This window comes from Pygocentrus nattereri, chromosome 3, assembly GCF_015220715.1.
Source record: "Pygocentrus nattereri isolate fPygNat1 chromosome 3, fPygNat1.pri, whole genome shotgun sequence".
NCBI classification, from domain to species: Eukaryota; Metazoa; Chordata; class Actinopteri; order Characiformes; family Serrasalmidae; genus Pygocentrus; species Pygocentrus nattereri.
Window position 1 is genome coordinate 5,543,717 of NC_051213.1, and position 27,465 is coordinate 5,571,181.

The 27,465-nt window shown below is 41.0% G+C and overlaps 1 protein-coding gene across 5 annotated transcripts in view; it reads right to left on the minus strand.

The window, feature by feature from the left end:
• Positions 1-27,465, minus strand: part of arhgap29a (Rho GTPase activating protein 29a) — a 111,638-nt gene that overhangs the window by 11,551 nt on the left and 72,622 nt on the right. For all 5 annotated transcript variants that reach the window (XM_037536761.1, XM_017684516.2, XM_037536762.1 and 2 more), the window contains 10 exons: positions 25,881-25,953; positions 24,029-24,089; positions 21,769-21,906; positions 19,819-19,883; positions 18,290-18,400; positions 18,110-18,190; positions 11,849-12,016; positions 9,017-9,154; positions 7,983-8,173; positions 3,469-3,626 (listed from right to left, as the gene is read on the minus strand). In XM_037536761.1, coding sequence (XP_037392658.1) covers positions 3,469-3,626; positions 7,983-8,173; positions 9,017-9,154; positions 11,849-12,016; positions 18,110-18,190; positions 18,290-18,400; positions 19,819-19,883; positions 21,769-21,906; positions 24,029-24,089; positions 25,881-25,953 — 1,184 coding nt within the window. The remainder of the gene's footprint in view (positions 1-3,468; positions 3,627-7,982; positions 8,174-9,016; positions 9,155-11,848; positions 12,017-18,109; positions 18,191-18,289; positions 18,401-19,818; positions 19,884-21,768; positions 21,907-24,028; positions 24,090-25,880; positions 25,954-27,465) is intronic.

The following is a 27,465-nucleotide window of genomic DNA, read 5'->3' on the forward strand; positions in this document are numbered from 1 at the left end:
ACCCTATATTTAATTAAAAATAGCCGACATGTCAAGTTTCATTGTTTATTGAAAAATATATGCCAGTTTCGAATTTGATGTCAGCAACACGTATTAAAAAGGCTGAGACAGGGGCAACAAAAGACTGGTGAAGTTGTATAATGCTAAAAAAAAAAAAAACCTGGTGGAAGATCTCACAACTAATTAGGTTAATTGGCAACAGGTCAGTAACATGATTGGGTATAAAAAGGGGATCTCAGAGGTGGAGAGGTGGAGTCTTTCAGAAGATAAGTGCAACATTTCAAGAATGACATTTGTCAATGTAAAATAGCAAAGAACTTGGAGATTTCATCTTCTACAGTACATAACAGCAGTAAAAGACACTAAGAATCCAGAGTGCAAGGGACAGGGTTGAAAACCAATACTGGCTTGTTGTGATCTTCAGGCCCTCAGGCAGCACTTCATTAAAAACAGACACGATTCTTTTGTGAAAATCACTGCATTGGCTCAGAAACACTTCCAAAAACTACTTTCTGTGAACACAGTTTGTCGCTGCATCCCCAGTGCTAATTAAAACTCTAATATGCTAAGAAGAAAACACATATAAACAGGATCCAGAAATGCTGCCACATTCTCTGGGCCCGAGCTCATGAAGTGGAAGAGTGTCCTGTGGTCCGACAAATCAAAATTTGAATTTTTTGGGGGGGGATCCTGGACACTGGGCCGACAGTCCATGACTGAGGTGTCCTTGAGCAAGACACCTAACCCCCAACTGCTCCCCGGGCGCCATGGATAGGGCTGCCCACCGCTCTGGGCAAGTGTGCTCACTGCCCACTAGTGTGTGTGTTCACTAGTGTGTATGTGGTGTTTCACTTCACGGATGGTTAAATGCGGAGGTGGAATTTCCCCGTTTGTGGGATCAAAAAGGTATCACTTACTTACTTACATAAAACCTGAAGTGGAAATAGTCACATTCAGTAGCATGTATGTAAAATAATAACTAAAGTGAAGAGCACAGGACGCATAAAGAGTGGATAAGTGGCGCGTCTATGATTTGGTAATGGGATGTGTGTTACTGATAAGAGATGTTAGCTGTAATCTGTTTTAAGATGCTTTGCACGAAAGACCTGCAGCAGAGGACCACACCCCTGAACCCCTCGTCAACCTTCCCTCTATCTGCATCCAGTTCACACGCTCTCAACAGCCTCCATTGTCCGTCCTGAAGGCGTTAACGGAGCTGTTTCATCTCTCCCCAAAACACATTTATCAGGACCGGAGCAGCAGATAGGATCTGAAATCATTAGCTGAGGAATGGCTCGGGTCGGCAGCAGAAAGAGAGCTGAACTTAGGCCTGATTCACTTACAGCATTCCACAGGAAGCCGGCCAAACCAATCTTTTGTCATGCAATCTAGAGTGATGTTGAAAAAGCTCGGTTTGGCCTTTTGAGGACGATAAACAGGAATGCGTGATCACACAGCGCACTTAACACGGGCTCTAATTACATTACGTCATGAGGTGAAGAGAACCTACGTATATTGGAGCAGGAGGACAACCTGACAGGACAAAAGCTGTTTTCTTCAGAGCTGGTAAACTGATTTCCTCTCAGCTGGATCCACTTTGTGTGCTGTGGAGCTCCAGAAGCTCAGTAAGGGATGCACCACTGTTATTTTGAATGCTTACTGTGCCTTTACGAACATTTCTGGTCATAGTTTATTTGGACAAAAACGTATAGATGATCCACAGACGTTCAGTTTAGTAACAAAACTACCTGGTGCTCCTTCTTAAGAGGGTTAGGATTAGGTTTTGGATTGGGTACAGGAGTTAGGATTAGGGCCAGGGTGATGGAAGTTTAGGGTGAACTTAATAGACATTTAGATGAACATGAGTTAAAAGCAAGGTAAGCATCTACCAAATACCTACAAACAAAAACATCTGCAAACAAAGTGGGACATCATGTTTTGCATACTGTTCTACTATTAGAGCATGATGGTCAACAGTCTGCATGCAATTGGCACAATTAATCTCCTCTGATTAACTCTTTTACTCATCTTCTACTCCTCCTCTCTTCACATTCCTATACACTCGTAGGCAAACGTTTTGGCACCTCTGGTCCTGACACGTCAGTTACACGTCAGATACAGAGAACACATGTTTATGCACGTATTAAAGCACAGCTACTGTTTGTTTGCTGAATTTATGTTGGAGAAAAATAAAACATAAATATGGCACATTTTATATTTTATGTTTAACTTTTTGGGGTAAATGAATAAATCTTGCACGATCTAATGTGTCAAATTCAGTCAAATTCAACTACATAATTTATTTTCAGAAAACCAACAAACACCAGGGGATTTCAAACTTTAGCACATGACTGTACATCTTACTGACCCGCCCCACACCGTCTTATCTTTCACATTTTTTAATAGTACTTTATTTTATAGTACTGTATACAGTAATTGAGAGCCTTGTTTCTATGTCCTTGTGAGATGCTCCAGAGATGCAGGCAGTTCTTTTACTGCCCTGTTGTGGCTCCACAGCCGAATCAGATCAGTAGGTAATAATAAAATAATCCTCCTTTACAGTAAAATAAAGCTCTGCTGATCGTTCAACACAGTTTAACAGTAAACGGTCTTAAACGCTGGAGTTAATGTGGAACTGCTGATTCACCCTTTAACCCTGAAGATCAGCGCAGACGGCTGGTCACCATAGCAACGCAGATAACAGTCTCGCTTAGCCAGTAGCTACGACACGGCAAAGAGAAAGGTTTAAAACAAACATCGATAATTTGGAGACAAATGGACTTATTAGTGTTTATAATCAATACAGCTGGTTTCCTCATATGTTTAATCTGCAACGAGGAACTGACAAACACTAAAAAGTCACGAGGCTGAAGTCAGATTCTCATTCGCCAGATTCTTGTTCGGATTGTCCTGTTCCACCTTAAATGGTGCAGCAGTTACATTCTGGCGCCTTATGCTCCATTTAAGGTGGAAAATTCAAACAAGAAGCTGGCAAATGAGCAGCGACTTCAGCCTCGTAAAAATCAAAAGTTGAAAGTCATTTTACAAGAAACTCTTCCACATTTGAGGAAAGGTTTCCTGCTGGAGATGTGAGAAAAGCGGCTATAGCTGAGCTGAAGCTTAAAGCACAGCAAGGCCGCATTTTCGTTAATACCATATTTTTATCCTATACTAGTAAAGTATATTAGCACACACTGAGACACATTTACAGCCAAGACGGTAAAATATAAATGTTGTGGCTCCCAAAGTGTTTTGTGTTTTGTTGAAAGGACAAAATGACCCTTTTTTTGGGTTGCAACCCCGGCTCTGCAGGATTTAGTACATTGCACTGCGCTGTCTGTTTACTTGCATGCAGGTGGTTTATGAGATAGGATGACAAAATCATCCCTTCTTACTCTTTTTTCGCAGTATTTTCCCCACTTTGTCGGCCTCTTGCACCATATAAGATTCTCATTATTCTCTACTTACCTTGAATGTCGGTGCTGCTGTGCGAGCGTCTCTCGGCTATCTTCCCTGTGCGACTGGTCACCGGACCCTCCACCTCGTCTGAGCTCAGAAAGTCTCCAGATGCCACGGACACCTGTGACGACAGGCTGGTGCTTGCGGACCTCTTGTTGAGAGGAGACCTGCAGAGAAGAGCCACAAAAACAGCCTCTAACACCAGAACTTTAACTTTTACCATCTTATGTGTACACATAGGGTCGCTTGGGGAAGTAAGCCCCCCCAGAGGAGTCCCCCACCTTCTTATTTACTCCCCTGATGAAACCACAAGGCCAAATCTAGTCTCGACACATTTACTGAATGCCTGTGGCTTCATTTAATCTGAAATTCATCTTGATGACCACGCTCCTGGAATTTTTTCCTTTAAAAAAAAGCGTCTGTTAATTTATTATTATTTACTAGATAACAGTGATATAGGCCTTTAGATTATGTTATACACGAAAAAATGGTTGTGCAGAGCAGTATATGTGGTCATGCAAAGACTTTTATTTATTTATTTATTTATTTATTAATTGAAATGTGAGGAAAGGCCTTTGGAGCAAAAGTCTTCCCTAACATTTGAGTTGGACGCTTGCTGTAGTGGTCACTGGCTAGAATTACGCAACATCTTTAACTGCTTTGAGTTACATTCACTGATCTGGATCTGGTTTTGTCAATTATTGTTTACGCTTACCAGGCCTGTTTATCAGGTCTTACCTATGACTAATAACAACATAATAATGTAATTTGTTCATGCAATTACTATCTCATGGTTGTGATTACAGGGAAGAGGAACTTCTGACTTAAAGCTCTGTCTCATCCATTTCGCCTCAGGCAACTTTTTTTCAAACAGAGGAGAACACAGTGTAGCCAATCAGAACAGAGGTCATTTACATGCATATATAGCAACAACAAAAAAACGGCCCGTTGAATCCTAAGGGATAAAGAAATGTTGGGAAATTGTGGAAAGGTCAAACGGCTGACGTTAAAAGTGTCTCAAAGGCTCTGCTAAAAATGATGTGGACAGAGACACACATGACCACACAGCATTGGTATCCAGGACCTTATTAATCAGCTGTGTCATCCCGTTTGTTTAGGAGCTTCGTTAGGAGTCCACATGATCTAGACAGCTCTGATATTTCCATGAGCAAGAATAAGCTGCAAAAAATAGTATCTTGTCAAGTAAAATGAACTTAAATATAGTCAATAAATCTAATATTTCTCCTGTTGAGATTCTTTTAAGCTTTTTTTGAGATTATTTAACTTATTTCTAGACATTTTTCAAACTGTTTGCTCATTTTTTTGGATTTTCCCCCAGTTTTCTCCCTAATTGAGTTGTGTCCAATTACTCAGGACTCCCCCTAATAACATGATACCACCAGCACTAGGAGGACGAAGGCCAGCACAGGCCTGCGAAGCATCACCACATCTTTTCAAACTGCTGCTCACGCAATGTCACTGGACAGCCGAACGTGCTCGGAGGAAAGCGCCAGCCACCAGTTCCAGCTGAGTGATGGGGCGAGAAGGGGGGCCATCCTACCCACCCAGAGAGAGCGAGGCTATTTGTGCTCTCTAGGACTCCCGGCCACAGACGGCTGTAGCATCACCAGGGATTGAACTTGCAGTCTCCTGATGACCGGGCCAACGCTTAGACGGTGGCACCACTCTGGAGCCTTTTTTACCTTGATGTCAGTAAATTTATTAAGTAAATTTATCTCACTATTTTGGCAGATCATTTTGCTTGTTTTAATAAAGTAGAATTCAGTAAAATTTCAACAGCATTTATTGTCAGTTTTCTGTTTTTAGAGCACGTCATGTATAATAATCTGGCTCACTTTCTTCTCTGACTGCTGTTTCTCTCCTCATCCCTGCCCTGTGTGGTATCACTCACTCGAGTCTCAGATGCACAGATCTGATTGGCTGAGTAGCATCACGTGTGATATTCACAACTCATGTGATTGGTCTGTGATTCTCCCGGGCCGCTAAAGCCATACATAAAGGCTAGAAAAGTTATGTTGATTAAAACAGGACCACCTGGTCGAAATGAAATAATTCTCCTTAGTTTAACGGTTATAGGTTCAGGTCCACATAGGACAGTGTCTGGGTCTGGACTCAGAGCGCGGTCTACCTGTTAGTGACCTCTGGCTTAGACGGTTGTGCTACTCGAGCCTTCGTTACCCTGTTGGCAGTAAATTTATTAAGTAAACTTATCTCATTATACTGGCAAGTAATTTTGCTTGTTTTAAGAAATGAGATTAAAACCAGCTAAATTATCTGCTAGTACCGTGAGAGAATTTAACTCAATAAAGTTACTTAAAACAAGTAAAAATGTCTAGAAATAAGGGAAATAATCTTATAATAAGTGCACAACCATCTCAAAACAAGAAATATTAGATACATCGACTAAATTTTACATCATTTCACTGACAAAATACTATTTGTGCAGTGAACATCCTGTGATCAGGTCATTTGACAGGAATGTTAACAGCAAAAATGAAAAAAAACCCAAACATCAAACAGATATGGGCCCTTTAAAGCCACTTGAGCACCCAAGTGACTCTTTCAAGCTTTTTTGGAGCTCCCAGGCTAAAGTAGCTAACAAGTAATGCAAGTTTACACCCCACCCGTTTGGATCAAAGTGCATACCTACATCACCACACTGGCCTCGACTGTGTGAAGGTGTTCAGTAAAGTAAACAACCTGATTATGTGGTTTCTGACGCTCTTATACACAGAAGCCACATGTCAGCGTCGAATCCCACTGCTGTGTGTCTCTTTTCCCACAGGGCTGCCCCCCCCCACTGTGCCCCCCCCCCCTTTTTGATTCAGAAACAGTGGCAGGAGGAGGAGGAGGAAGCAGCTCTTTCTCTCTTCCACAGTATCTGTGTCCGCCTCTGAATCACACTGCTGACTTTACAAGCCCCCCGACAAAAGGGATTTCCAATGAATGTGTTAACGGCCCGGTTTACGGGCAGAGGACCTCCGGCCAGCGCCGGAAACACCGCAGGTCAGCTGACTCTCTCAGCACTGTGGGTTAACGGGAGTTTAGCTGGGTGGGCTGTCCAGAGTCGGGGGGGGGGGGGGGGGGGTCTCAGTCAGGGGGCGGGAATCTGGCGCGTGAACGCTGCTTTGATTCAGGCTTCCAGAGAAGACAAGGGTGCCAACAGTTTAGTAAAAACACAACGCTCTCTCTCTCTCTATCTATCTATCTGTCTCTCTCTCTCAGTTTCTCTCTCTCTATCTATCTGTCTCTCTCTCTCTCTGTCTCTCTCTCTCTCTCTCAGTTTCTCTCTCTCTATCTATCTGTCTCTCTCTCTGTCTCTCTCTCTCTCTCTCTCTCTCTATCTATCTGTCTCTCTCTCTGTCTCTCTCTCTATCTATCTATCTGTCTCTCTCTCTCTGTCTCTCTCTCTTTCTCTGTCTCTCTCACAGTCTCTCTCACTCTCTGTCTCTCTCACAGTCTCTCTCACTCTCTGTCTCTCTCACAGTCTCTCTCACTCTCTGTCTCTCTCACTCTCTGTCTCTTTCTCTCTGTTTCTCTCACTCTTCCTTTCTCCTTTCTCTTTCACTTCTTCTCGCTCCGTCTCACTCTCTCTCATCGTTTCTCCCTCACACCCTCTCTTTTACTTTTTTGTCTCTTTCCCTCTTTTACTCTTTCACTTTCTTTTTTTTACAATCCCTCTCTTTCCCTTCTTCTCACTTTCTCAGTGTCTCACTCTCTTTCTTCCCCTCTCTCTCTTTTCCATTGTCTTTCACGCTCTCACATTTTTCTCTCGTTCCATCTTTTGCTCTTTCTTGCTTTTTCATTCTTTCTCTCTGTCTTGATCTTTTTCTTTCTTCTCTCTCTCTTTCGCAGTGTCTTTCTTACTCTAAGTCTCTTTCTCTTTTTCCCTCTCTTCCACTCTCAGTCTCTTTCTTTGTCTCAAACTCTCCCTCTCTTTTACTCTCTCAGAGTCTCTCTCTCAGTCTTTGTCTGCCTCTCTCTCTCCCTCTCTCTCTCAGAGTCACAGTCTCTCTTTCCCATTCCCTTGTTAACTCAATGTCTCTCTCTCTCTCTCTCTCTCTCTCTCCATCTCATTCTACCACTCTCTACTCTCCTCACAGTCACTTCCTCAGTAAGGGGCCTGAGGGCGTTTGCTGAATTGTGTTTCATTGCTTACAGCACCTTCCTTCTCTGCATATCTCTCCCTCCCTCCATCCACATTCCCTTCTCCCCCTCCACTCCTCCGCCTCTCTGAACTTTAAGAGTTCCTGCTTATGCTTGTGTTCGTGTTTTGGAATCAGCCTCAGGATTGAGCTGGTTGGCCTCCAGCTTTTCTCAGAAAGCATACGTTATTATGAGGCCTGCAGCTCTGGATTATTTCTCTGATTAATTACCTTATTGTTTTCTGCTCGATCAATCTGTGTTTCATTTAAGTCTCCTTATGTTTCTCTTTTCAAGCCTGTCTGATTCGAATCAGCAGTGTCGGAGCAGGGACAGCAGCACACAGCGCACAGTCTTACCCTGCGCCCTGAATCGCAGCTCCATCGAAAGAGAAGGACTCCACTCTGCTCCTGTCCGACGACAGACCCCTCACAAACTCGGTGTAGCGCTGCCCCGGCTCGTACAGCTTAGCGCTCTCGCACAGCGTCTGATTATTCACAGGGATGCTGACCACCTGAGCCTGCTGCATCTGGAACCAGTTCACCGTCACCTGCACAACACAAACGTAACTCATCGCTTAAAGGGCCCAGATCATTTACATATTTACTGAATTTCATTGGCTCGGTACCTGTACTCTGTACAATGACAATAAAGTCGAGTCGAGTCGAGTCGAGTCGAGTCGAGTCGAATCTAATCTAATCTAATCTAATCTAATCTAATCTAATCATGAAAAACACAAATTTTCTCACTTTTTTTAAATAAAAAAACTTAAACATACCAAAGTTAAAGTTTACCAAAACTAAAGTTTCAAAACAGCCTGTTTTGACTTTTTTTTTTTTTTTACAGTCTCACGAAAGACCAACACATTTGCATATATCCACTTATTTTGCTTACAGTGCTTTAGCTCCGCCTCTTTTACAGTAAAGACATAGGGAGTGTTTCAGCCCCGACGGCTTTTTCAATGAGGCGCAAAACAGCGCAGCCAATCAGAACAGAGCTCATTTGCATATATCACATATGCAAGTCTACGTAATTTTGGAGAAAATTGTATAAATGTGTAAACAGTTTTGATTAATATAACAAAACCAATTTTTTCCCCTCATAACTCTGCGTGTGGAACACACGGTGCGTTGAGCTGCTGGTGAGCAATGAGGAGTGAAAGACAGTTCACACCTCTCCACAGAGACGGCCGGGCTGAGATAAAACGCACAGAACGCAATGCAGATTTTCAGGTGTCAAAAATCCTGTGCAGCTCGCACGACGAAAGCACTCGAAATGCGTTTGACCTGAGGAACACACTGCATTACATTTCTGAGATGATACTCAGTGCTCACTCTTTTTATGCACTCAGGAGGTTTTAAAGGGCTGTTTTGGGTGCAGCTTTGTAACTCACAGCTTTGAGCGTGAGGTCACACTGGAAGACGAGTGTGCGGATCTGGGCCAGGATGTCGCGCTTAGCGTTTGCCAGGTCGACCTTCTTCACTCCTACGTCTGTGACGCAGTGCTTATAGTGCTCTCTGGCTTCTTCTGCCTGTAACACAGAATAAACACAGAATAAACACACGTAACATGAATGCAATACAAAGTGATTTTATACACGACAACGTTTTAATTTAACTATTTCCAGATCTGTACTAACTGTAGTTTCCATGCAGTAACTGGTTCAGCTAACCAGGGCTTCATTATATTTAAGCATTTTATTCATTATATGAAATAATACTTACACATATATATATATATATATATATATATATATATATATATATATATATATATATATATATATATATATATATATATATATATATATAAAATGATATATTATTACTGAATACAGATACTTTGCACACACACACACACACACACACACACACACATATATATGTACCTAAAACATCATCAGATTTTCCCACAAGTCCTAAAAGAGAACCCAGTTAAACAAATGACACAAAAATATTATACTTGGTCATTTGTTTATTGAGGAAAATGGTCCAATATTGCATATTTGTGAGAGGCAAAAGTCTGTGAACCTTTGCTTTCAGTATCTGGTGTGACCCCCCTGTGCAGCAATAACTGCAACTCGATGTTTACGGTAACTGTTGATCAGCCCTGGGTTACTTTTATACTTGGTATAATAGTATAATATTATACAAGTGTAATATTTTTGTGTCATTTGTTTAACTGGGTTCTCTTTATCTACTTCTAGGACTTCCCAAAATTACTTGAAAGGATGTCTGGTTCCATTGACTTCCATTAAAAGTAGAGTAGGTTTTTACCTTCTGCTGTAAAATTACCATTGTTCCAACAACAGCAATATATATATCAATCACACAAATGGGATGTGGGATTTACAATAATGTGCAACATTATTACATATATTCATATTGCTTGTATGTCCATTTGTGTCGTTTCTTACTTTTTTGAGTAATTTGGAAACTCAGAACTGAGGTAAAATTTCATAATGAATAAAACAAAGCTGCTCAAATGAATGCTGTTAGCCTATGACTGTATATAATATATAGGGAACCAATAATTATTACATATAGATACTTACAGGCAATATGCTTTTATCACTTATAGAGGACAACACATACAGGACATTTTATTACACATATGTTTTTATATACACTGCTCAAAAAAATAAAGGGAAGACTCAAATAACACATCCTGGATCTGAATGAATGAAATATTCTCATTGAACACTTTGTTCTGTACAAAGTTGAATGTGCTGACAACAAAATCACAAAAATCATCAATGGAAATCAAATTTATTAACCAATGGAGGCCTGGATTTGGAGTCACACACAAAATTAAAGTGGAAAAACACACGACAGGCTGATCCAACTTTGATGTGATGTCCTTAAAACAAGTCAAAATGAGGCTCAGTATTGTGTCCGGCCTCCACGTGCCTGTATGACCTCCCTACAACGCCTGGGCAGCTCCTGATGAGGTGGCGGATGGTCTCCTGAGGGATCTCCTCCCAGACCTGGACTAAAGCATCCGCCAACTCCTGGACAGTCTGTGGTGCAACGTGGCGTTGGTGGATGGAGCGAGACATGATGTCCCAGATGTGCTCAATCGGATTCAGGTCTGGGGAACGGGCGGGCCGGTCCATAGCTTCAATGCCTTCATCTTGCAGGAACTGCTGACACACTCCAGCCACATGAGGTCTAGCATTGTCCTGCATTAGGAGGAACCCAGGGCCAACCGCACCAGCATAGGGTCTCACAAGGGGTCTGAGGATCTCATCTCGGTACCTAATGGCAGTCAGGCTACCTCTGGCGAGCACATGGAGGGCTGAGCGGCCCTCCAAAGAAATACCACCCCACACCATTACTGACCCACTGCCAAACCGGTCATGCTGAAGGATGTTGCAGGCAGCAGATCGCTCTCCACGACGTCTCCAGACTCTGTCACGTCTGTCACAGGTGCTCAGTGTGAACCTGCTTTCATCTGTGGTGTTCTCTGGCAAATGCCAAGCGTCCTGCACGGTGTTGGGCTGTGAGCACAACCCCCATCTGTGGACGTCGGGCCCTCATACCATCCTCATGGAGTCGGTTTCTAACCGTTTGTGCAGACACATGCACATTTGTGGCCTGTTGGAGGTCATTTTGCAGGGCTGTGGCAGCTCCTCCTGTTCCTCCTTGCACAAAGGTGGAGGTAGCGGTCCTGCTGCTGGGTTGTTGCCGTCCTACAGCCTCCTCCACGTCTCCTGGTGTACTGGCCTGTCTCCTGGTAGCGCCTCCAGCCTCTGGACACTACGCTGACAGACACAGCAAACCTTCTTGCCACAACTCGCATTGATGTGCTATCCTGGATGAGCTGCACTACCTGAGCCACTTGTGTGGGTTGTAGAGTCCGTCTCCTGCTACCACGAGTGTGAAAGCACCACCAACATTCAAAAGTGACCAAAACATCAGCCAGAAAGCAGAAAGGTACTGAGAAGTGGTCTGTGGTCCCACCTGCAGAACCACTCCTTTACTGAGTGTGTCTTGCTAATCGCCAATAATCTCCACCTGTTGTCTGTTCCATTTGCACAACAGCTGTGAAATTGATTGTCAGTGTTGCTTCCTAAGTGGACAGTTTGATTTCACAGAAGTTTGATCTACTTGGAGTTATATTGAGTTGTTTAAGTGTTCCCTTTATTTTTTTGAGCAGTGTATATTTAATAGAGATACATATATAACACTCTTCTTGACACTGTGTGTATGGATGGTCTGTGTACCTTCTGCAGTGCTTCATCCTCCAGTCTGCGTCTCTTCTCCAGCTGTTTTCCTCCGGCTCCCAGCTGGTCCTCCTCAGCGCGGCTGGTGGAGCTTCGAGCTCGTTCGTACTCCTCCTGCCTCTGAGCCTTCAGCACATGAGCTTTCTTCAGAGCACTCTCAGCCTCATGCTAAACAAGCACACACAAATATCTAGCATTCACTGCCATGTAAACATACGGACAGGGTAAACGATGACTCTGCACTTTCCTCAGGCAGCTTATAATGATGAAAACAGGCACAACAATGAAAACAATAGCGGCAGGAATTGGAGCATCTCCAATGTAAGAATGTGCCGGGATATTCTCACCCATGCACGCAGCTGGAAAAGCACACTTTGGGAAAACACTGAGAAAATCAATTAAATATTTGGGCGTTTGTGGGCGAGGCATTGGCTGAGTGAACATAATAATACATAGAAGGCAAGTCTAGGTGTTTTGCATCTGTGCTGTGAATTTACACTAATAAAGACAAGATAAATCGACAGAATAACCTGCTTTGAGCAACTGAGGCAGGTCGACCTCTGACCTTTACCTTCAGTGATTACCAACAGACCGCTGTAGGAATGACAACAGCAGGTCTGCTATCTGTCAGAATCAGGAGGAATTCTCTAAAACCCCGTAATGGCCTTGAGTTCCAGCCAAAAACAACCCTCAATTTCCTAAAAAATAAAAAGGGGCTTTCCAGTGATTTCAGCGTGGTTAACACAGCCCAGGGAGTTTAATATAGAAGCCCATTCCTGACGGGGAGAGGAGAAAAAGTCCAAACCTGGGTTCTGGATCATGTTTTGGATCATGGTTGTGGTTTTGGATCATCTTTTGGATCATGTTTGTGGTTTTGGATCATGTTTGTGGTTTTGGATCATTTTCTGGATCATGTTTGTGATTTTGGATCATGTTCTGGATCATGTTTGTGGTTTTGGATCATGTTCTGGATCATGTTTGTGATTTTGGATCATGTTCTGGATCATGTTTGTGGTTTTGGATCATGTTCTGGATCATGTTTGTGATTTTGGATCATGTCTGTGGTTTTGGATCATGTTTTGGATCATGTTTGTGGTTTTGGATCATGTTTTGGATCATGTTTGTTATTTTGGATCATGTCTGTGGTTTTGGATCATGTCTGTGATTTTGGATCATGTTTGTGGTTTTGGATCATGTTTTGGATCATTTTGTGGTTTTGGATCATGTTTTGGGTTTTGGATCATGTTTTGGGTTTTGGATCATGTTCTGGATCATGTTTGTGATTTTGGATCATGTTCTGGATCATGTCTGTGGTTTTGGATCATGTTCTGGATCATGTTTGTGATTTTGGATCATGTTCTGGATCATGTTTGTGGTTTTGGATCATGTTTGTGATTTTGGATCATGTTCTGGATCATGTTTGTGATTTTGGATCATGTCTGTGGTTTTGGATCATGTTTTGGATCATGTTTGTGATTTTGGATCATGTTCTGGATCATGTTTGTGGTTTTGGATCATGTTCTGGATCATGTTTGTGATTTTGGATCATGTTCTGGATCATGTTTGTGGTTTTGGATCATGTTTGTGATTTTGGATCATGTTCTGGATCATGTTTGTGATTTTGGATCATGTCTGTGGTTTTGGATCATGTTTTGGATCATGTTTGTGATTTTGGATCATGTTCTGGATCATGTTTGTGGTTTTGGATCATGTTCTGGATCATGTTTGTGATTTTGGATCATGTTCTGGATCATGTTTGTGATTTTGGATCATGTCTGTGGTTTTGGATCATGTTCTGGATCATGTTTGTGGTTTTGGATCATGTTCTGGATCATGTTTGTGGTTTTGGATCATGTTTTGGATCATTTTGTGGTTTTGGATCATGTTTTGGGTTTTGGATCATGTTCTGGATCATGTTTGTGATTTAGGATCATGTTTGTGGTTTTGGATCATGTTTGTGGTTTTGGATCATGTTCTGGATCATGTTTGTGGTTTTGGATCATGTTTTGGGTTTTGGATCATGTTTTGGATCATGTTTGTGGTTTAAGATCATGTTTTGGATCATGTTTGTTATTTTGGATCATGTTTGTGGTTTTGGATCATGTTCTGGATCATGTTTGTGATTTTGGATCATGTTCTGGATCATGTTTGTGGTTTTGGATCATGTTCTGGATCATGTTTGTGATTTTGGATCATGTTCTGGATCATGTTTGTGGTTTTGGATCATGTTTGTGATTTTGGATCATGTTCTGGATCATGTTTGTGATTTTGGATCATGTCTGTGGTTTTGGAGCATGTTTTGGATCATGTTTGTGGTTTTGGATCATGTTTTGGATCATGTTTGTTATTTTGGATCATGTCTGTGGTTTTGGATCATGTCTGTGATTTTGGATCATGTTTGTGGTTTTGGATCATGTTTTGGATCATTTTGTGGTTTTGGATCATGTTTTGGGTTTTGGATCATGTTCTGGATCATGTTTGTGATTTTGGATCATGTTCTGGATCATGTTTGTGGTTTTGGATCATGTTCTGGATCATGTTTGTGATTTTGGATCATGTTCTGGATCATGTTTGTGGTTTTGGATCATGTTTGTGATTTTGGATCATGTTCTGGATCATGTTTGTGATTTTGGATCATGTCTGTGGTTTTGGATCATGTTTTGGATCATGTTTGTGGTTTTGGATCATGTTTTGGATCATGTTTGTTATTTTGGATCATGTCTGTGGTTTTGGATCATGTCTGTGATTTTGGATCATGTTTGTGGTTTTGGATCATGTTTTGGATCATTTTGTGGTTTTGGATCATGTTTTGGGTTTTGGATCATGTTTTGGGTTTTGGATCATGTTCTGGATCATGTTTGTGATTTTGGATCATGTTCTGGATCATGTTTGTGGTTTTGGATCATGTTCTGGATCATGTTTGTGATTTTGGATCATGTTCTGGATCATGTTTGTGGTTTTGGATCATGTTTGTGAATTTGGATCATGTTCTGGATCATGTTTGTGATTTTGGATCATGTCTGTGGTTTTGGATCATGTTTTGGATCATGTTTGTGGTTTTGGATCATGTTTTGGATCATGTTTGTTATTTTGGATCATGTCTGTGGTTTTGGATCATGTTTGTGGTTTTGGATCATGTTCTGGATCATGTTTGTGGTTTTGGATCATGTTTTGGATCATTTTGTGGTTTTGGATCATGTTTTGGGTTTTGGATCATGTTCTGGATCATGTTTGTGATTTAGGATCATGTTTGTGGTTTTGGATCATGTTTGTGGTTTTGGATCATGTTTTGGGTTTTGGATCATGTTCTGGATCATGTTTGTGGTTTTGGATCATGTTTTGGGTTTTGGATCATGTTTTGGATCATGTTTGTGGTTTAAGATCATGTTTTGGATCATGTTTGTTATTTTGGATCATGTTTGTGGTTTTGGATCATGTTCTGGATCATGTTTGTGATTTTGGATCATGTTCTGGATCATGTTTGTGGTTTTGGATCATGTTCTGGATCATGTTTGTGATTTTGGATCATGTTCTGGATCATGTTTGTGGTTTTGGATCATGTTTGTGATTTTGGATCATGTTCTGGATCATGTTTGTGATTTTGGATCATGTCTGTGGTTTTGGATCATGTTTTGGATCATGTTTGTGGTTTTGGATCATGTTTTGGATCATGTTTGTTATTTTGGATCATGTCTGTGGTTTTGGATCATGTCTGTGATTTTGGATCATGTTTGTGGTTTTGGATCATGTTTTGGATCATTTTGTGGTTTTGGATCATGTTTTGGGTTTTGGATCATGTTTGTGGTTTTGGATCATGTTCTGGATCATGTTTGTGATTTTGGATCATGTTTTGGATCATGTTTGTGGTTTTGGATCATGTTCTGGATCATGTTTGTGATTTTGGATCATGTTCTGGATCATGTTTGTGGTTTTGGATCATGTTTGTGGTTTTGGATCATGTTTTGGATCATGTTTGTGGTTTTGGATCATGTTCTGGATCATGTTTGTGGTTTTGGATCATGTTTTGGATCATTTTGTGGTTTTGGATCATGTTTTGGGTTTTGGATCATGTTCTGGATCATGTTTGTGATTTAGGATCATGTTTGTGGTTTTGGATCATGTTTGTGGTTTTGGATCATGTTCTGGATCATGTTTGTGGTTTTGGATCATGTTTTGGGTTTTGGATCATGTTTTGGATCATGTTTGTGGTTTAAGATCATGTTTTGGATCATGTTTGTTATTTTGGATCATGTTTGTGGTTTTGGATCATGTTCTGGATCATGTTTGTGATTTTGGATCATGTTCTGGATCATGTTTGTGGTTTTGGATCATGTTCTGGATCATGTTTGTGATTTTGGATCATGTTCTGGATCATGTTTGTGGTTTTGGATCATGTTTGTGATTTTGGATCATGTTCTGGATCATGTTTGTGATTTTGGATCATGTCTGTGGTTTTGGAGCATGTTTTGGATCATGTTTGTGGTTTTGGATCATGTTTTGGATCATGTTTGTTATTTTGGATCATGTCTGTGGTTTTGGATCATGTCTGTGATTTTGGATCATGTTTGTGGTTTTGGATCATGTTTTGGATCATTTTGTGGTTTTGGATCATGTTTTGGGTTTTGGATCATGTTCTGGATCATGTTTGTGATTTTGGATCATGTTCTGGATCATGTTTGTGGTTTTGGATCATGTTCTGGATCATGTTTGTGATTTTGGATCATGTTCTGGATCATGTTTGTGGTTTTGGATCATGTTTGTGGTTTTGGATCATGTTTTGGATCATGTTTGTGGTTTTGGATCATGTTCTGGATCATGTTTGTGGTTTTGGATCATGTTTTGGATCATTTTGTGGTTTTGGATCATGTTTTGGGTTTTGGATCATGTTCTGGATCATGTTTGTGATTTAGGATCATGTTTGTGGTTTTGGATCATGTTTGTGGTTTTGGATCATGTTTTGGGTTTTGGATCATGTTCTGGATCATGTTTGTGGTTTTGGATCATGTTTTGGGTTTTGGATCATGTTTTGGATCATGTTTGTGGTTTAAGATCATGTTTTGGATCATGTTTGTTATTTTGGATCATGTCTGTGGTTTTGGATCATGTTTTGGATCATGTTTGTGGTTTTGGATCATGTTTGTGGTTTTGGATCATGTTTTGGATCATTTTGTGGTTTTGGATCATGTTTTGGGTTTTGGATCATGTTTTGGGTTTTGGATCATGTTCTGGATCATGTTTGTGGTTTTGGATCATGTTTTGGGTTTTGGATCATGTTTTGGATCATGTTTGTGGTTTAAGATCATGTTTTGGATCATGTTTGTTATTTTGGATCATGTCTGTGGTTTTGGATCATGTTTTGGATCATGTTTGTGGTTTTGGATCATGTTTGTGGTTTTGGATCATGTTCTGGATCATGTTTGTGATTTAGGATCATGTTTGTGGTTTTGGATCATGTTTGTGGTTTTGGATCATGTTTTGGGTTTTGGATCATGTTCTGGATCATGTTTGTGGTTTTGGATCATGTTTTGGGTTTTGGATCATGTTTTGGATCATGTTTGTGGTTTAAGATCATGTTTTGGATCATGTTTGTTATTTTGGATCATGTCTGTGGTTTTGGATCATGTTTTGGATCATGTTTGTGGTTTTGGATCATGTTTGTGGTTTTGGATCATGTTTTGGATCATTTTGTGGTTTTGGATCATGTTTTGGGTTTTGGATCATGTTTTGGGTTTTGGATCATGTTCTGGATCATGTTTTGGGTTTTGGATCATGTTTTGGGTTTTGGATCATGTTTGGATCATGTTTTGGGTTTTGGATCATGTTTGGATCATGTTTTGGGTTTTGGATCATGTTTTGGGTTTTGGATCATGTTTTAGATCATGTTTTGGGTTTTGGATCATGTTTGGATCATGTTTTGGGTTTTGGATCATGTTTTGGATCATGTTTTGGGTTTTGGATCATGTTTTGGGTTTTGGATCATGTTTTGGATCATGTTTGTGGTTTAAGATCATGTTTTGGGTTTTGGATCATGTTTTGGGTTTTGGATCATCTAATTGGACTGGAGAAAATCTTTGCATGTAAACGCAGCCAGTGTTTTGTTGTCTTCTGCCTGGTGGGAATGGGCTTCAATAGCTAAGAGCTGATTTGTCAGAGCTGTAAAAGAAACACCAAAAACTCAATCCTGGATATGAACAGCACTGCTTTGCTGCACTGTTGGCTTTAGGTGACCTTAAAAGCAACAAGACAAAAAAATCCACCCACCATTTTCTTCTGCTCCCTTTGCCACTGCTCCTTCACCTCCTTCCTCAGCTTGTCCAGCTCATTCTTCCGCGCCAGGAGTGGCTACAGCGAGAGAAACACCAACACAAACACACATGTTCCTTCATCAAAAGAGCAACATGACCCTTCAAAATAAAAGTCTTCAGTGAATGTCCATCATACCTGCATGAACTTGTTGGCCTGGAGAGCGGCGGCCGTGTGCTGCAGGACTTTGCTGTGCTCGATGTCGTTCTTAAAGGCAGTGATGTAGATGTCCCGGAACGGCATGTGATCCTATTCAATCATAACAAACATAAGATTACACATATGAAACGCCCGCTACAGTCACTGGGTTCGGCAAGTAAACTGCATATAATTACATTACAGCAAAAAAAATAATCAGATATAACCCGTGTGTGGTGTTCAGGTCTGTGGGACCCATTTCAATGTTCATCAAGAGAAAAAAAGATGTGATTTATTATTATTTCAGCCTCAGTTTCTTGGTCTTTGCTCATTTTCTGTGAAGAACATATAAAATAACCCATTTACAGGGTCTTCACTCTGTTCAACCCCCCACACACATTTATATTGCACATGTGGTGTTGGGCTGAACCTGCGGGGAGTAAAAGTGTGGAGGTGCTGTGTTCTTCACTCTGTTCTCCTCCTACATGGCCTGCTGTTAGTGTGTGTGTGTGTGTGTATTGACAGGCTGCTGACTGGCTACTAGCTAAAAATAAGTTCAAATGTTCTCCATAGGGAAAACTCAGTTTAATGTATTGGAAAATAAATAAAACAAATGTAGTCTGTGCAAAGGTTATGGCACATTTTATATCTGATTTTCCAATATATACCCCTTAAAATCCCAGGCTTCCCAGGCTTATTATATAATAAGGCTTATTACTCAGTAACTACATGGACTTCAATGCAAACTGCCTGAGCAATTCTTAGGTTATTGAAGTGTGTAAAACTTTGGGCCCACCAGCCGACCAAGGCCATTTAAAGGGTTAAACTCAAAAAAATAAATAAACAGATATTTGCAGAAAAATGTCATTTGAGCAGGGGTGCTTTTACAACTGGGCAAGGGGCAGGAGGCAGTCGTGGGCCGGAGATCAGGGAACCAGCCTTGCACCCGGAAGGTCGGCGGTTCGATCCCCCGAGCCGACAGTACGTGACCGAGATGTTCTTAAGCAAGACACCTAACCCCCAACTGCTCCCTGGGCGCTGTGGATAAGGTTGCTCACTGACCCCTAGTGTGTATGTTGTGTCTCAATGCATGACTTAATGGTTAGATTGTGGAGGTGAAATGTCCCCACTGTGGGGCTTATAAGGGTCTCTTACAGGCCAAAACGTGTTTGCCAAGATAGCTTTTTGAAAACAATGTACTTAAACATTTGCACAGTACTGAGCATAATCAGTGCACTAATTTGCATATCGCTGCTGTCAGAACGAAACCTCATATCTCCATTTTTGTTAGTTTTTGACATGGTTTGAAAATGCATGTTGTCCTTTACATTACAATGTGTGCAAATTTCACAATCGATGGATCAAAAGAAGCGGAACCAAAATTACTTTGAAAAAAAATCTGGTTCCATTGACTTCCATTAGGACTACAGTAGGTTTTTTGCTTTTCCAGTAAAGTTACCGATTTGGAGATATGAGGTTTTCTTTCAACAGCGATATAATCAATGACAAAGAACATGGCTAAAAACTACCTGCTGACTCGCCAGGGTCTTCGCGGACTCAGCCATTTTGGCGAGGCTTTTGGCGCACTCCATATCTGGAAAGTGAAAGTGTTGGTTACAAATCGTCCTGCGCATAATGGATGGGAGGTGGGAGCCCGCGGGGGAGGGGGGCTGCCAGAGGGGGGTGTAAAAGTGGAAAATAAACAGGGCAGGATGGTTATCTCCCAGCACACACACTGACTCCCTGTGTACACAGAGTAAAGCCCTGAGATTTGTAAAAGAGCAACTGTTAGTGGGGAATGCAGGGAGCAGTTAGAGAGCCGACGCTTCAGAGAGAGAGAGGGAGAGAGAAAAAAGACAAAGACATAAAAGCTGACCAACCAAGAGATGCTGATTCATCTCCACGATCATAAACACTGCTGGCATGACTTCACTAATCAGTGCAATGACACTGGATGGAAAGAAACCGCGAGATGGACATACAGACGCTTTCTCATCCATATGGCACAACATCTACAATATCTACGCTAAACATTTTGCATAGTCAAGCTTAAAGAGGATATTTCTCGAAATGTCTGCACAATTAAATGGTTGAGTTGTAAAGAGAGCCGTTCAGAGCGGTCCGGTGTGAAACGCTCTGCTCTAGAGAAACTGACAGAGTCAGAGCTGCTCACAGTGGTGGTGATGGGAACCAGACGTCCACCTCTAAAAGCTCCTCACAGAAAGTTCCTACATGTAATGGTCATGAATTCACGGCCTGACTGAGACGCTGTTTTATGAATGTTGTAGCCTAATGTACATATTTCTGAATCCATTCCTGGTAGAGAGATACATGAAGGCATTGTGAGGCAAAATAGTCCCCAGTTATTTTTTCAGATTTAGCTAACACTTTATTTGGATAGTCCACTTTAGATACTTTGTAGATCTTTAATTTACTATTAGTTACACTGAAATAAATATCTATTTAATTGTCTATCGTTTTCTTTAATTCTAAGAGCTACTATACCAGGGGGTGGCAACATATGGCTCTGGAGCTGCATGCAGCTCTTTCACTGCCCTGTTGTGGCTTCACAGTAGAATTAGATGTTTAGGTAAAGCTAAAATAATCCTCCTTCACTGTAAAACAAAGCTCTGCTGATCGTTCAACTCAGTTTAACAGTAAACGGTCTTAAACTCTGGAGTTAATGGAGCTAATTCACCCTTTGACCCTGAAGGCTGGCGCACAGACCGCTGGTTGCTACCCAGCAAAGCAGCCAATAGTCCTGTCTAGCCGAAACGACAAAGAGAGAGATTTAAGACGAACATCGATAATGTGGAGACGAATTGACTTATATGTGTTTATAATCACTCCAGCTGGTTTCCTGATACGTTTAATCTGCAACTGACAAACACTAAAAAGTCACAAAGCTGACGTCTCTCATTCTCATTCGCCAGGTTCTTGTCCACGTTTTCCCGTTCCACCTTAAATGGTGCCTCAGGCACCAGAATGTAACTGCTGGATCATTTAAGGTGGAACAGGAGAATCTGAACAAGAAGCTGACCAGTGAGAAGCCTCGTAAACAATCAACGTTTTACAAGAAACTTCTACTTTCGGAAGAGTTTCCTGCTGGAGATGCGAGAACAGCTGAGCTGAAGCTTAAAGCAGAGCAAAGTCTGCGTTTTCGTTTATATTAGATTTTTTAGCCTATAGTAGCACATTAGTACATACTGAGGCATATTTACAGCCAACATGGTATAAGGGACATGAAATGTTGGGGCTCTTATTTAACACATTTATACACACTAACTCACTCAGTTAGATCAGATAGACAGAATAACACCCCCTCCCCACTACTGTGAGGGTCTGTATGCAAACCTTATTCAATTCATGCTCATAACTATAGACGTTACACACTGGGTTAAAGCTGTAAGACCAACAACTGATAAGCCTGAAGTTCCAGCAGTTAGAGGCCTGAGCAGTCGAGGACGGTGGTTCCTCACCCATGCTGAGGCGTTTGTCCACCCAGTTGAGAAGCTCCTTGGTGTATTTGGACCAGGCTTTGGCGTAGAGGAGAGCGGACTCAACGCCACTGTCGCTCTGCAGCAGAACACCATCCAGCTCCTCCACTGGCACCGGCGCTGACGGACCAAAGAGAGCGAAAAGAACCCATTTATTTTATGTCATTAGCTCAAAGATTCTGTATGTGCTTTGCATCAGTTTGGCTTCAAACTGGTAAAGACAGTGAACCATGACCACTCAAAGAACCTTTTGTTTGATTAAATGGTTCTTTGCACGGTGAAACAGTTCTTCATATTGGTGGAGAATGAGCCGTAGATGGTTCTATATGGAAACTTTGGGAAAAGGGTTCTATATAGCACCAAAAAGGGTTCTTCTATTGTCACACTCTTCAAAAAAGATCAGCCATGGACACTCAAAGATTACTTTGCATGATTAAAGGGTTCTTTGCGGTGTAAAAAAGGTTCCAAAGATCCAAAGACAATATGCTCTAGATGAAAAGGTTTCTTTTTTTAAAGAGTTCTATATAGCACATCATGAGGTTCTTCCATTGTAACAATTGCAAGCTTGTAACAATAGAGGAACCCTTTTTGGTGCTATATAGAACCCCAAAGTTTCCATAAAGAACCATCACTCTACACATCAATCTGAAGAACCATTTCAAGATGCAAAGAACCGTTTATTCATGCAAACGGTTATTTGAGTGTCCATGGTTCTATACAGACCCATTAAAGAACCAACTTTTTTAAGTGTGCATCAAGTTTGTTACAATAGATGAAACCTTTTTTTGGTGCTATATAGAACCCTTTTCCAAAATGTTCCATAAAGAACCATCTACAGCACATTTTCCATCAATTTCAAGAACTCTTTCAAGATGCAAAGAGCCAATTGGTTCTCTGAGTGTTCATGGTTTTATACAGAACCATTTTCTTTATTTAAGGACCCTTGAAAAACCACCTTCTTATGATATCAAGTTTGTTACAATAGAAGAACCCTTTTTGGTGCTACATGGAACCATTTTCAAAAAGGTTCTATCTAGAACCATCTACTGCACATTCTCCATCAATCTTCCGCCATGCAAAGAACCATTTAAGCATGCCAAAGGTTCTTTGAGTGTTCATGGTTCTATATAAAACCAATTTCTTTATGAAAGAACCCTCAAAGAACCATCTTTTTAAAGTGTGTATGATATCAAGTTTGTTTCAGTAGAAGAACCCTTTTTGGTGCTATACGTGAACCGTTTTCAAAAAGGTTGTATATAGAACCATCTACAGCACATTCTCCATCAATCTGAAGAACCTTCAACCATGCAAAGAACCATTCAAGCATGCAAAAGGATCTTTGAGTGTTCACGGCTCATATGAAACCACTTTCTTTATGAAAGAACCCTCGAAGAACCCAACCCTCCTTTTAACCGTGTAGCTTGTGTCCAGACGACTCTCAGGTGGATTTGAGGCTTTTGCACAGACCAATCGCTAAAAATTCATGGAAATATTTAGAAGATTCTGCTTTTCATTCATGGTTATGCTGCGGGATTAAAGAGACGGAACCAAATCAGAAGTGCTGTATGACTGAAGGGCAGATGATCCACTTGCTGAAGGTGCTCATTAAGAGGGACTGAGAGTAAAGCCGCCCACACAGATATTTAAAATAACAGAGACAGAGACGAAGACCGTAACTATATATGCAAACACAAACGCCGTCAAAGCAGCAGCGAAACCACGTCTAAGTCACTAGATATGTACGTAATAGGATATGTGTGAGACCTATGTTGTCTATGGTGGTTACCTATGGTGGTTGGTTAGTGTAGTGGGTAACACCTCTGCCTTCTACGCTGTAGACTGGGGTTCAGTGCCCCGCCTGGGTAACCACACTACACTATACCAATAAGAGTCCTTGGGCAAGACTCCTAACACCACCTTGGCCTTGTAAAATGATCAAATTGTAAGTCGCTCTGGATAAGAGCGTCAGCCAAATGGCGTAAATGGAAATGTCTCCGGAGGCTGGGACGAAGAATATATCACAAAATGATAGAAAACAAAACAAAATAAAATATTTGACACACATTGAAAACAAAACCCGCAGCACTTTTGTAACACTTGAGCTAATCATTAAGAAAATCATTCACCCAGTGTTTGCAGAACCACACAACTCATTGATTATTAACCTCAAAAGTATTTTTAGTTAAACAGCATGTAGCAGCTGAGGTGAGCTAGCAACCCGGGCCTCGCAGCCACGGCTCACCTGGAGGGTCATCTTTCTCCGGAGCGCATCCCCCAGACTCCACCGACAGGTTCTCCGAAGACTGAAGGAGGAGACAGACAGACAGACCAAAATGAGGCCAAAAAGAAGAGAAGGCAGCTACAGAGGCAGGCATCTAGTACTGGGTTTGAGAACCGCTGCAGTAAAGAAACAAATCAAGACGCACTGTAAAGTAATAACGACCACGTTTTAATGGGTGAAAATTCATTAATGATAATATCGGCTGATATAACGTTATATAGTCTACTGTTGTAGTTAAGGGTCTGTATGTGCCACGAGTCTCCAGCTCACTGTCACAGTCACAGAAGTACCGTGTCATACACTGTTAAAAATGAGAGGCCAGCCCAACTCAAAATGATATAGTAACCGATTACATGGCTCTTTTTGAGTTGACTTAACTTGAGGACACAGAAGTTCACACAAGTCAAACTTAGTTGAGCCAAAAGTGCTCTTAATTTTTTCATTCTGCGGCTCAGTTAGCTACGTAGAATAAACTTGCTTTTCATACTGAACTTCCCCACTATCCGAGACATTTCTCCTCTTGGGTAGTCACTTACAGATGGCTGTGACAGCTTAGTCCACTGCGCCACTCAGGAACACATGAAGCAACTCAGATGTTGCATCTACAGATGTTTAATACACTGGAGAAAATGCTGTTTTAACTTTAAAGCATGGTGCAGTCTCACATGGTTCAACTGTCTAATCATTCAGCCCAACATCAGAAGGTTGTGAGACTGAACCCCAGCTATGCCACAGCTGTCCATATCCAGATGCCGAGAGGAAAATATGCCATGTGGGACTGTATGATAGAAGGAGCACCAGCTGGTGTATAAAAACACAAATTCAGTTCAGTTTATCTGAGAATTTTTTATCTGGGAGAATTTTTGACTCAGCTAAGAAGTTAGAGTTATGTAAACTCTGGCGTCCTCAAGTTGAGTCAACTCAAGAAAAGCCATGTAATCAGTTAATATATCATTTTAAGTTCAGATGACCTCATTTTTACAGTGTAGTACATACTGGATAATTTATAGTAGATACTGAAAAATTCATAGCACATAATCAATAATTCATAGTAGTAACTGAATAAATTATACTAAATACTGAATAACTCATAGAGGATAATGAATGATTCATAGTAGATACTGAATAATTCATAGCACATAATCAATAATTCATAGTAGTAACTGAATAAATTATACTAAATACTGAATAACTCATAGAGGATAATGAATGATTCATAGTAGATACTGAATAATTCATAGCACATAATCAATAATTCATAGTAGTTACTGAATAAATTATACTAAATACTGAATAACTCATAGAGGATAAGGAATGATTCATAGTAGATACTGAATAATTCATAGCACATAATCAATAATTCATAGTAGTTACTGAATAAATTATACTAAATACTGAATAACTCAGAGGATAATGAATAATTCATAGTACATAATCAATAATTCATAATAAGCTACTGAATCATTCATAGTAGTTACTAAATCATTTCTTGCAGACAGTGAATAATTCATAGTAGTGAGTAATTTATAGCAGTTACTGAAGTTTGAAGATTAATAAGTGATTAAGTGCTTAAACTAGGTAAGCCGACTGATTCGACTGCCAGCTCTCAATAGTCAAACCAAACATCAGAAGCTCATAAAATCTCTGAAAATTGCACAAATATCATCTCTCATATACTCCCGCAAACTGTTCACACCACCCGGCTTTCCTGGGCAGTCGGCCGGCCGCAGTGAAGCTCGCGGTAAAGACTGCGTTATTTAGTCTGTTTGAAAGGCCTGACGTGAGAGAGAGAGAGAGAGTCAGGAAATCCTACCCTGCTCCTGCGCGTCTGAGCAAGCCCTGACGACGGTCCACTCTCTACATCGCCCATAAGGAAGTCAGACACTCTGCCACACAGACACAGAGAGAGGAGTAAGACACACACACACAGACACACACTCACACACACACACACACACAGAAACACACACACAGAAACACACATAGACACACACACACACACAGAAACACACACACACAAACACACACACCACACACACATGCACACAGAAACACACATAGACACACACACACACACAGAAACACACACACACAAACACACACACCACACACACATGCACACAGAAACACACATAGACACACACACACACCAACACACATATACGTAGACACACACACACACACACACACACCTGGACACACACACACAGACACAGAAATACACACACACACAGAAACACACACACACAAACACACACACACACATGCACACAGAAACACACATAGACACACACACCCCAACACACATATACGTAGACACACACACACACACACACATACAGACACGCACACACACATACACACACACACACATACATAGACAAACACACACACAGACACATACACACAGACACACTTAGACACACACACACACACACACACACACAGAAACACACATAGACACACACACATAGACAAACACACACAGACACACATACACATAGACACACATACACACACACACACACACACAGACAAACATACACACACACACACACACTCACATACTCAGACACATGCATACATAGACACTGAACTTAACAGACTATCAGGTAAAACACACACACAGTTTTTGACCTAATGTAAAAATATCTGTTGATTTTTATAATGAGTATAAATTTTATGATGGATGGACCAAAAGAAATGGCGCAGAAAAATGTCTGGTTCCACTGACTTACATCAAAAGTAAGGTATGTATGTTCTTTTGCCTTCTTCTGTTATCATCTTGTGTGTGTGTGTGTGTGTGTGTGTGTGTGTGTGTGTGTGTGTGTGTGTGTGTAAATATATCACTGCTGTTGGAACAAAACCTCGTATCTCCAACAAAATAACTTTACAGGAGAAGCAAAAGACGTACTTTACTTTTAATGTAAGTCAATGGAACTTTTTCATTTTGGGTCGTTTCTTTTCGTCCATTCATCCTGATATTTACACACAATGTAAATCCCAACAGGCGTTTTCAAAATATGTCAATAACTGAAAAATGATACGAGGTTTTGTTCCGACAGCAGTGATATCTTCACACTGTAAGCTCAAAATGCAAAAATCAACGCTTTTATAATCTATAAACTGTTTCAAGGTCCCTGCAACTCTCATGAAAAGCTTTTTACATTTTATTCACCCTGTAAGTCAGTAAGTGGTTTCATACAATCATTTTTCTCCTGAAAACATACAAAAACACACACACCCAAGCGCACTCGCACATGCACACCATTATGCTCCTACTAACACACACACACACACACACACACTGCTGACTCAGTGAGAGACCCCTGCAGCTGCTGGATCTCTCACCCCTTCACCTCCCTTCAGTGACTCACTTAAGGATGGAACCAAACTAA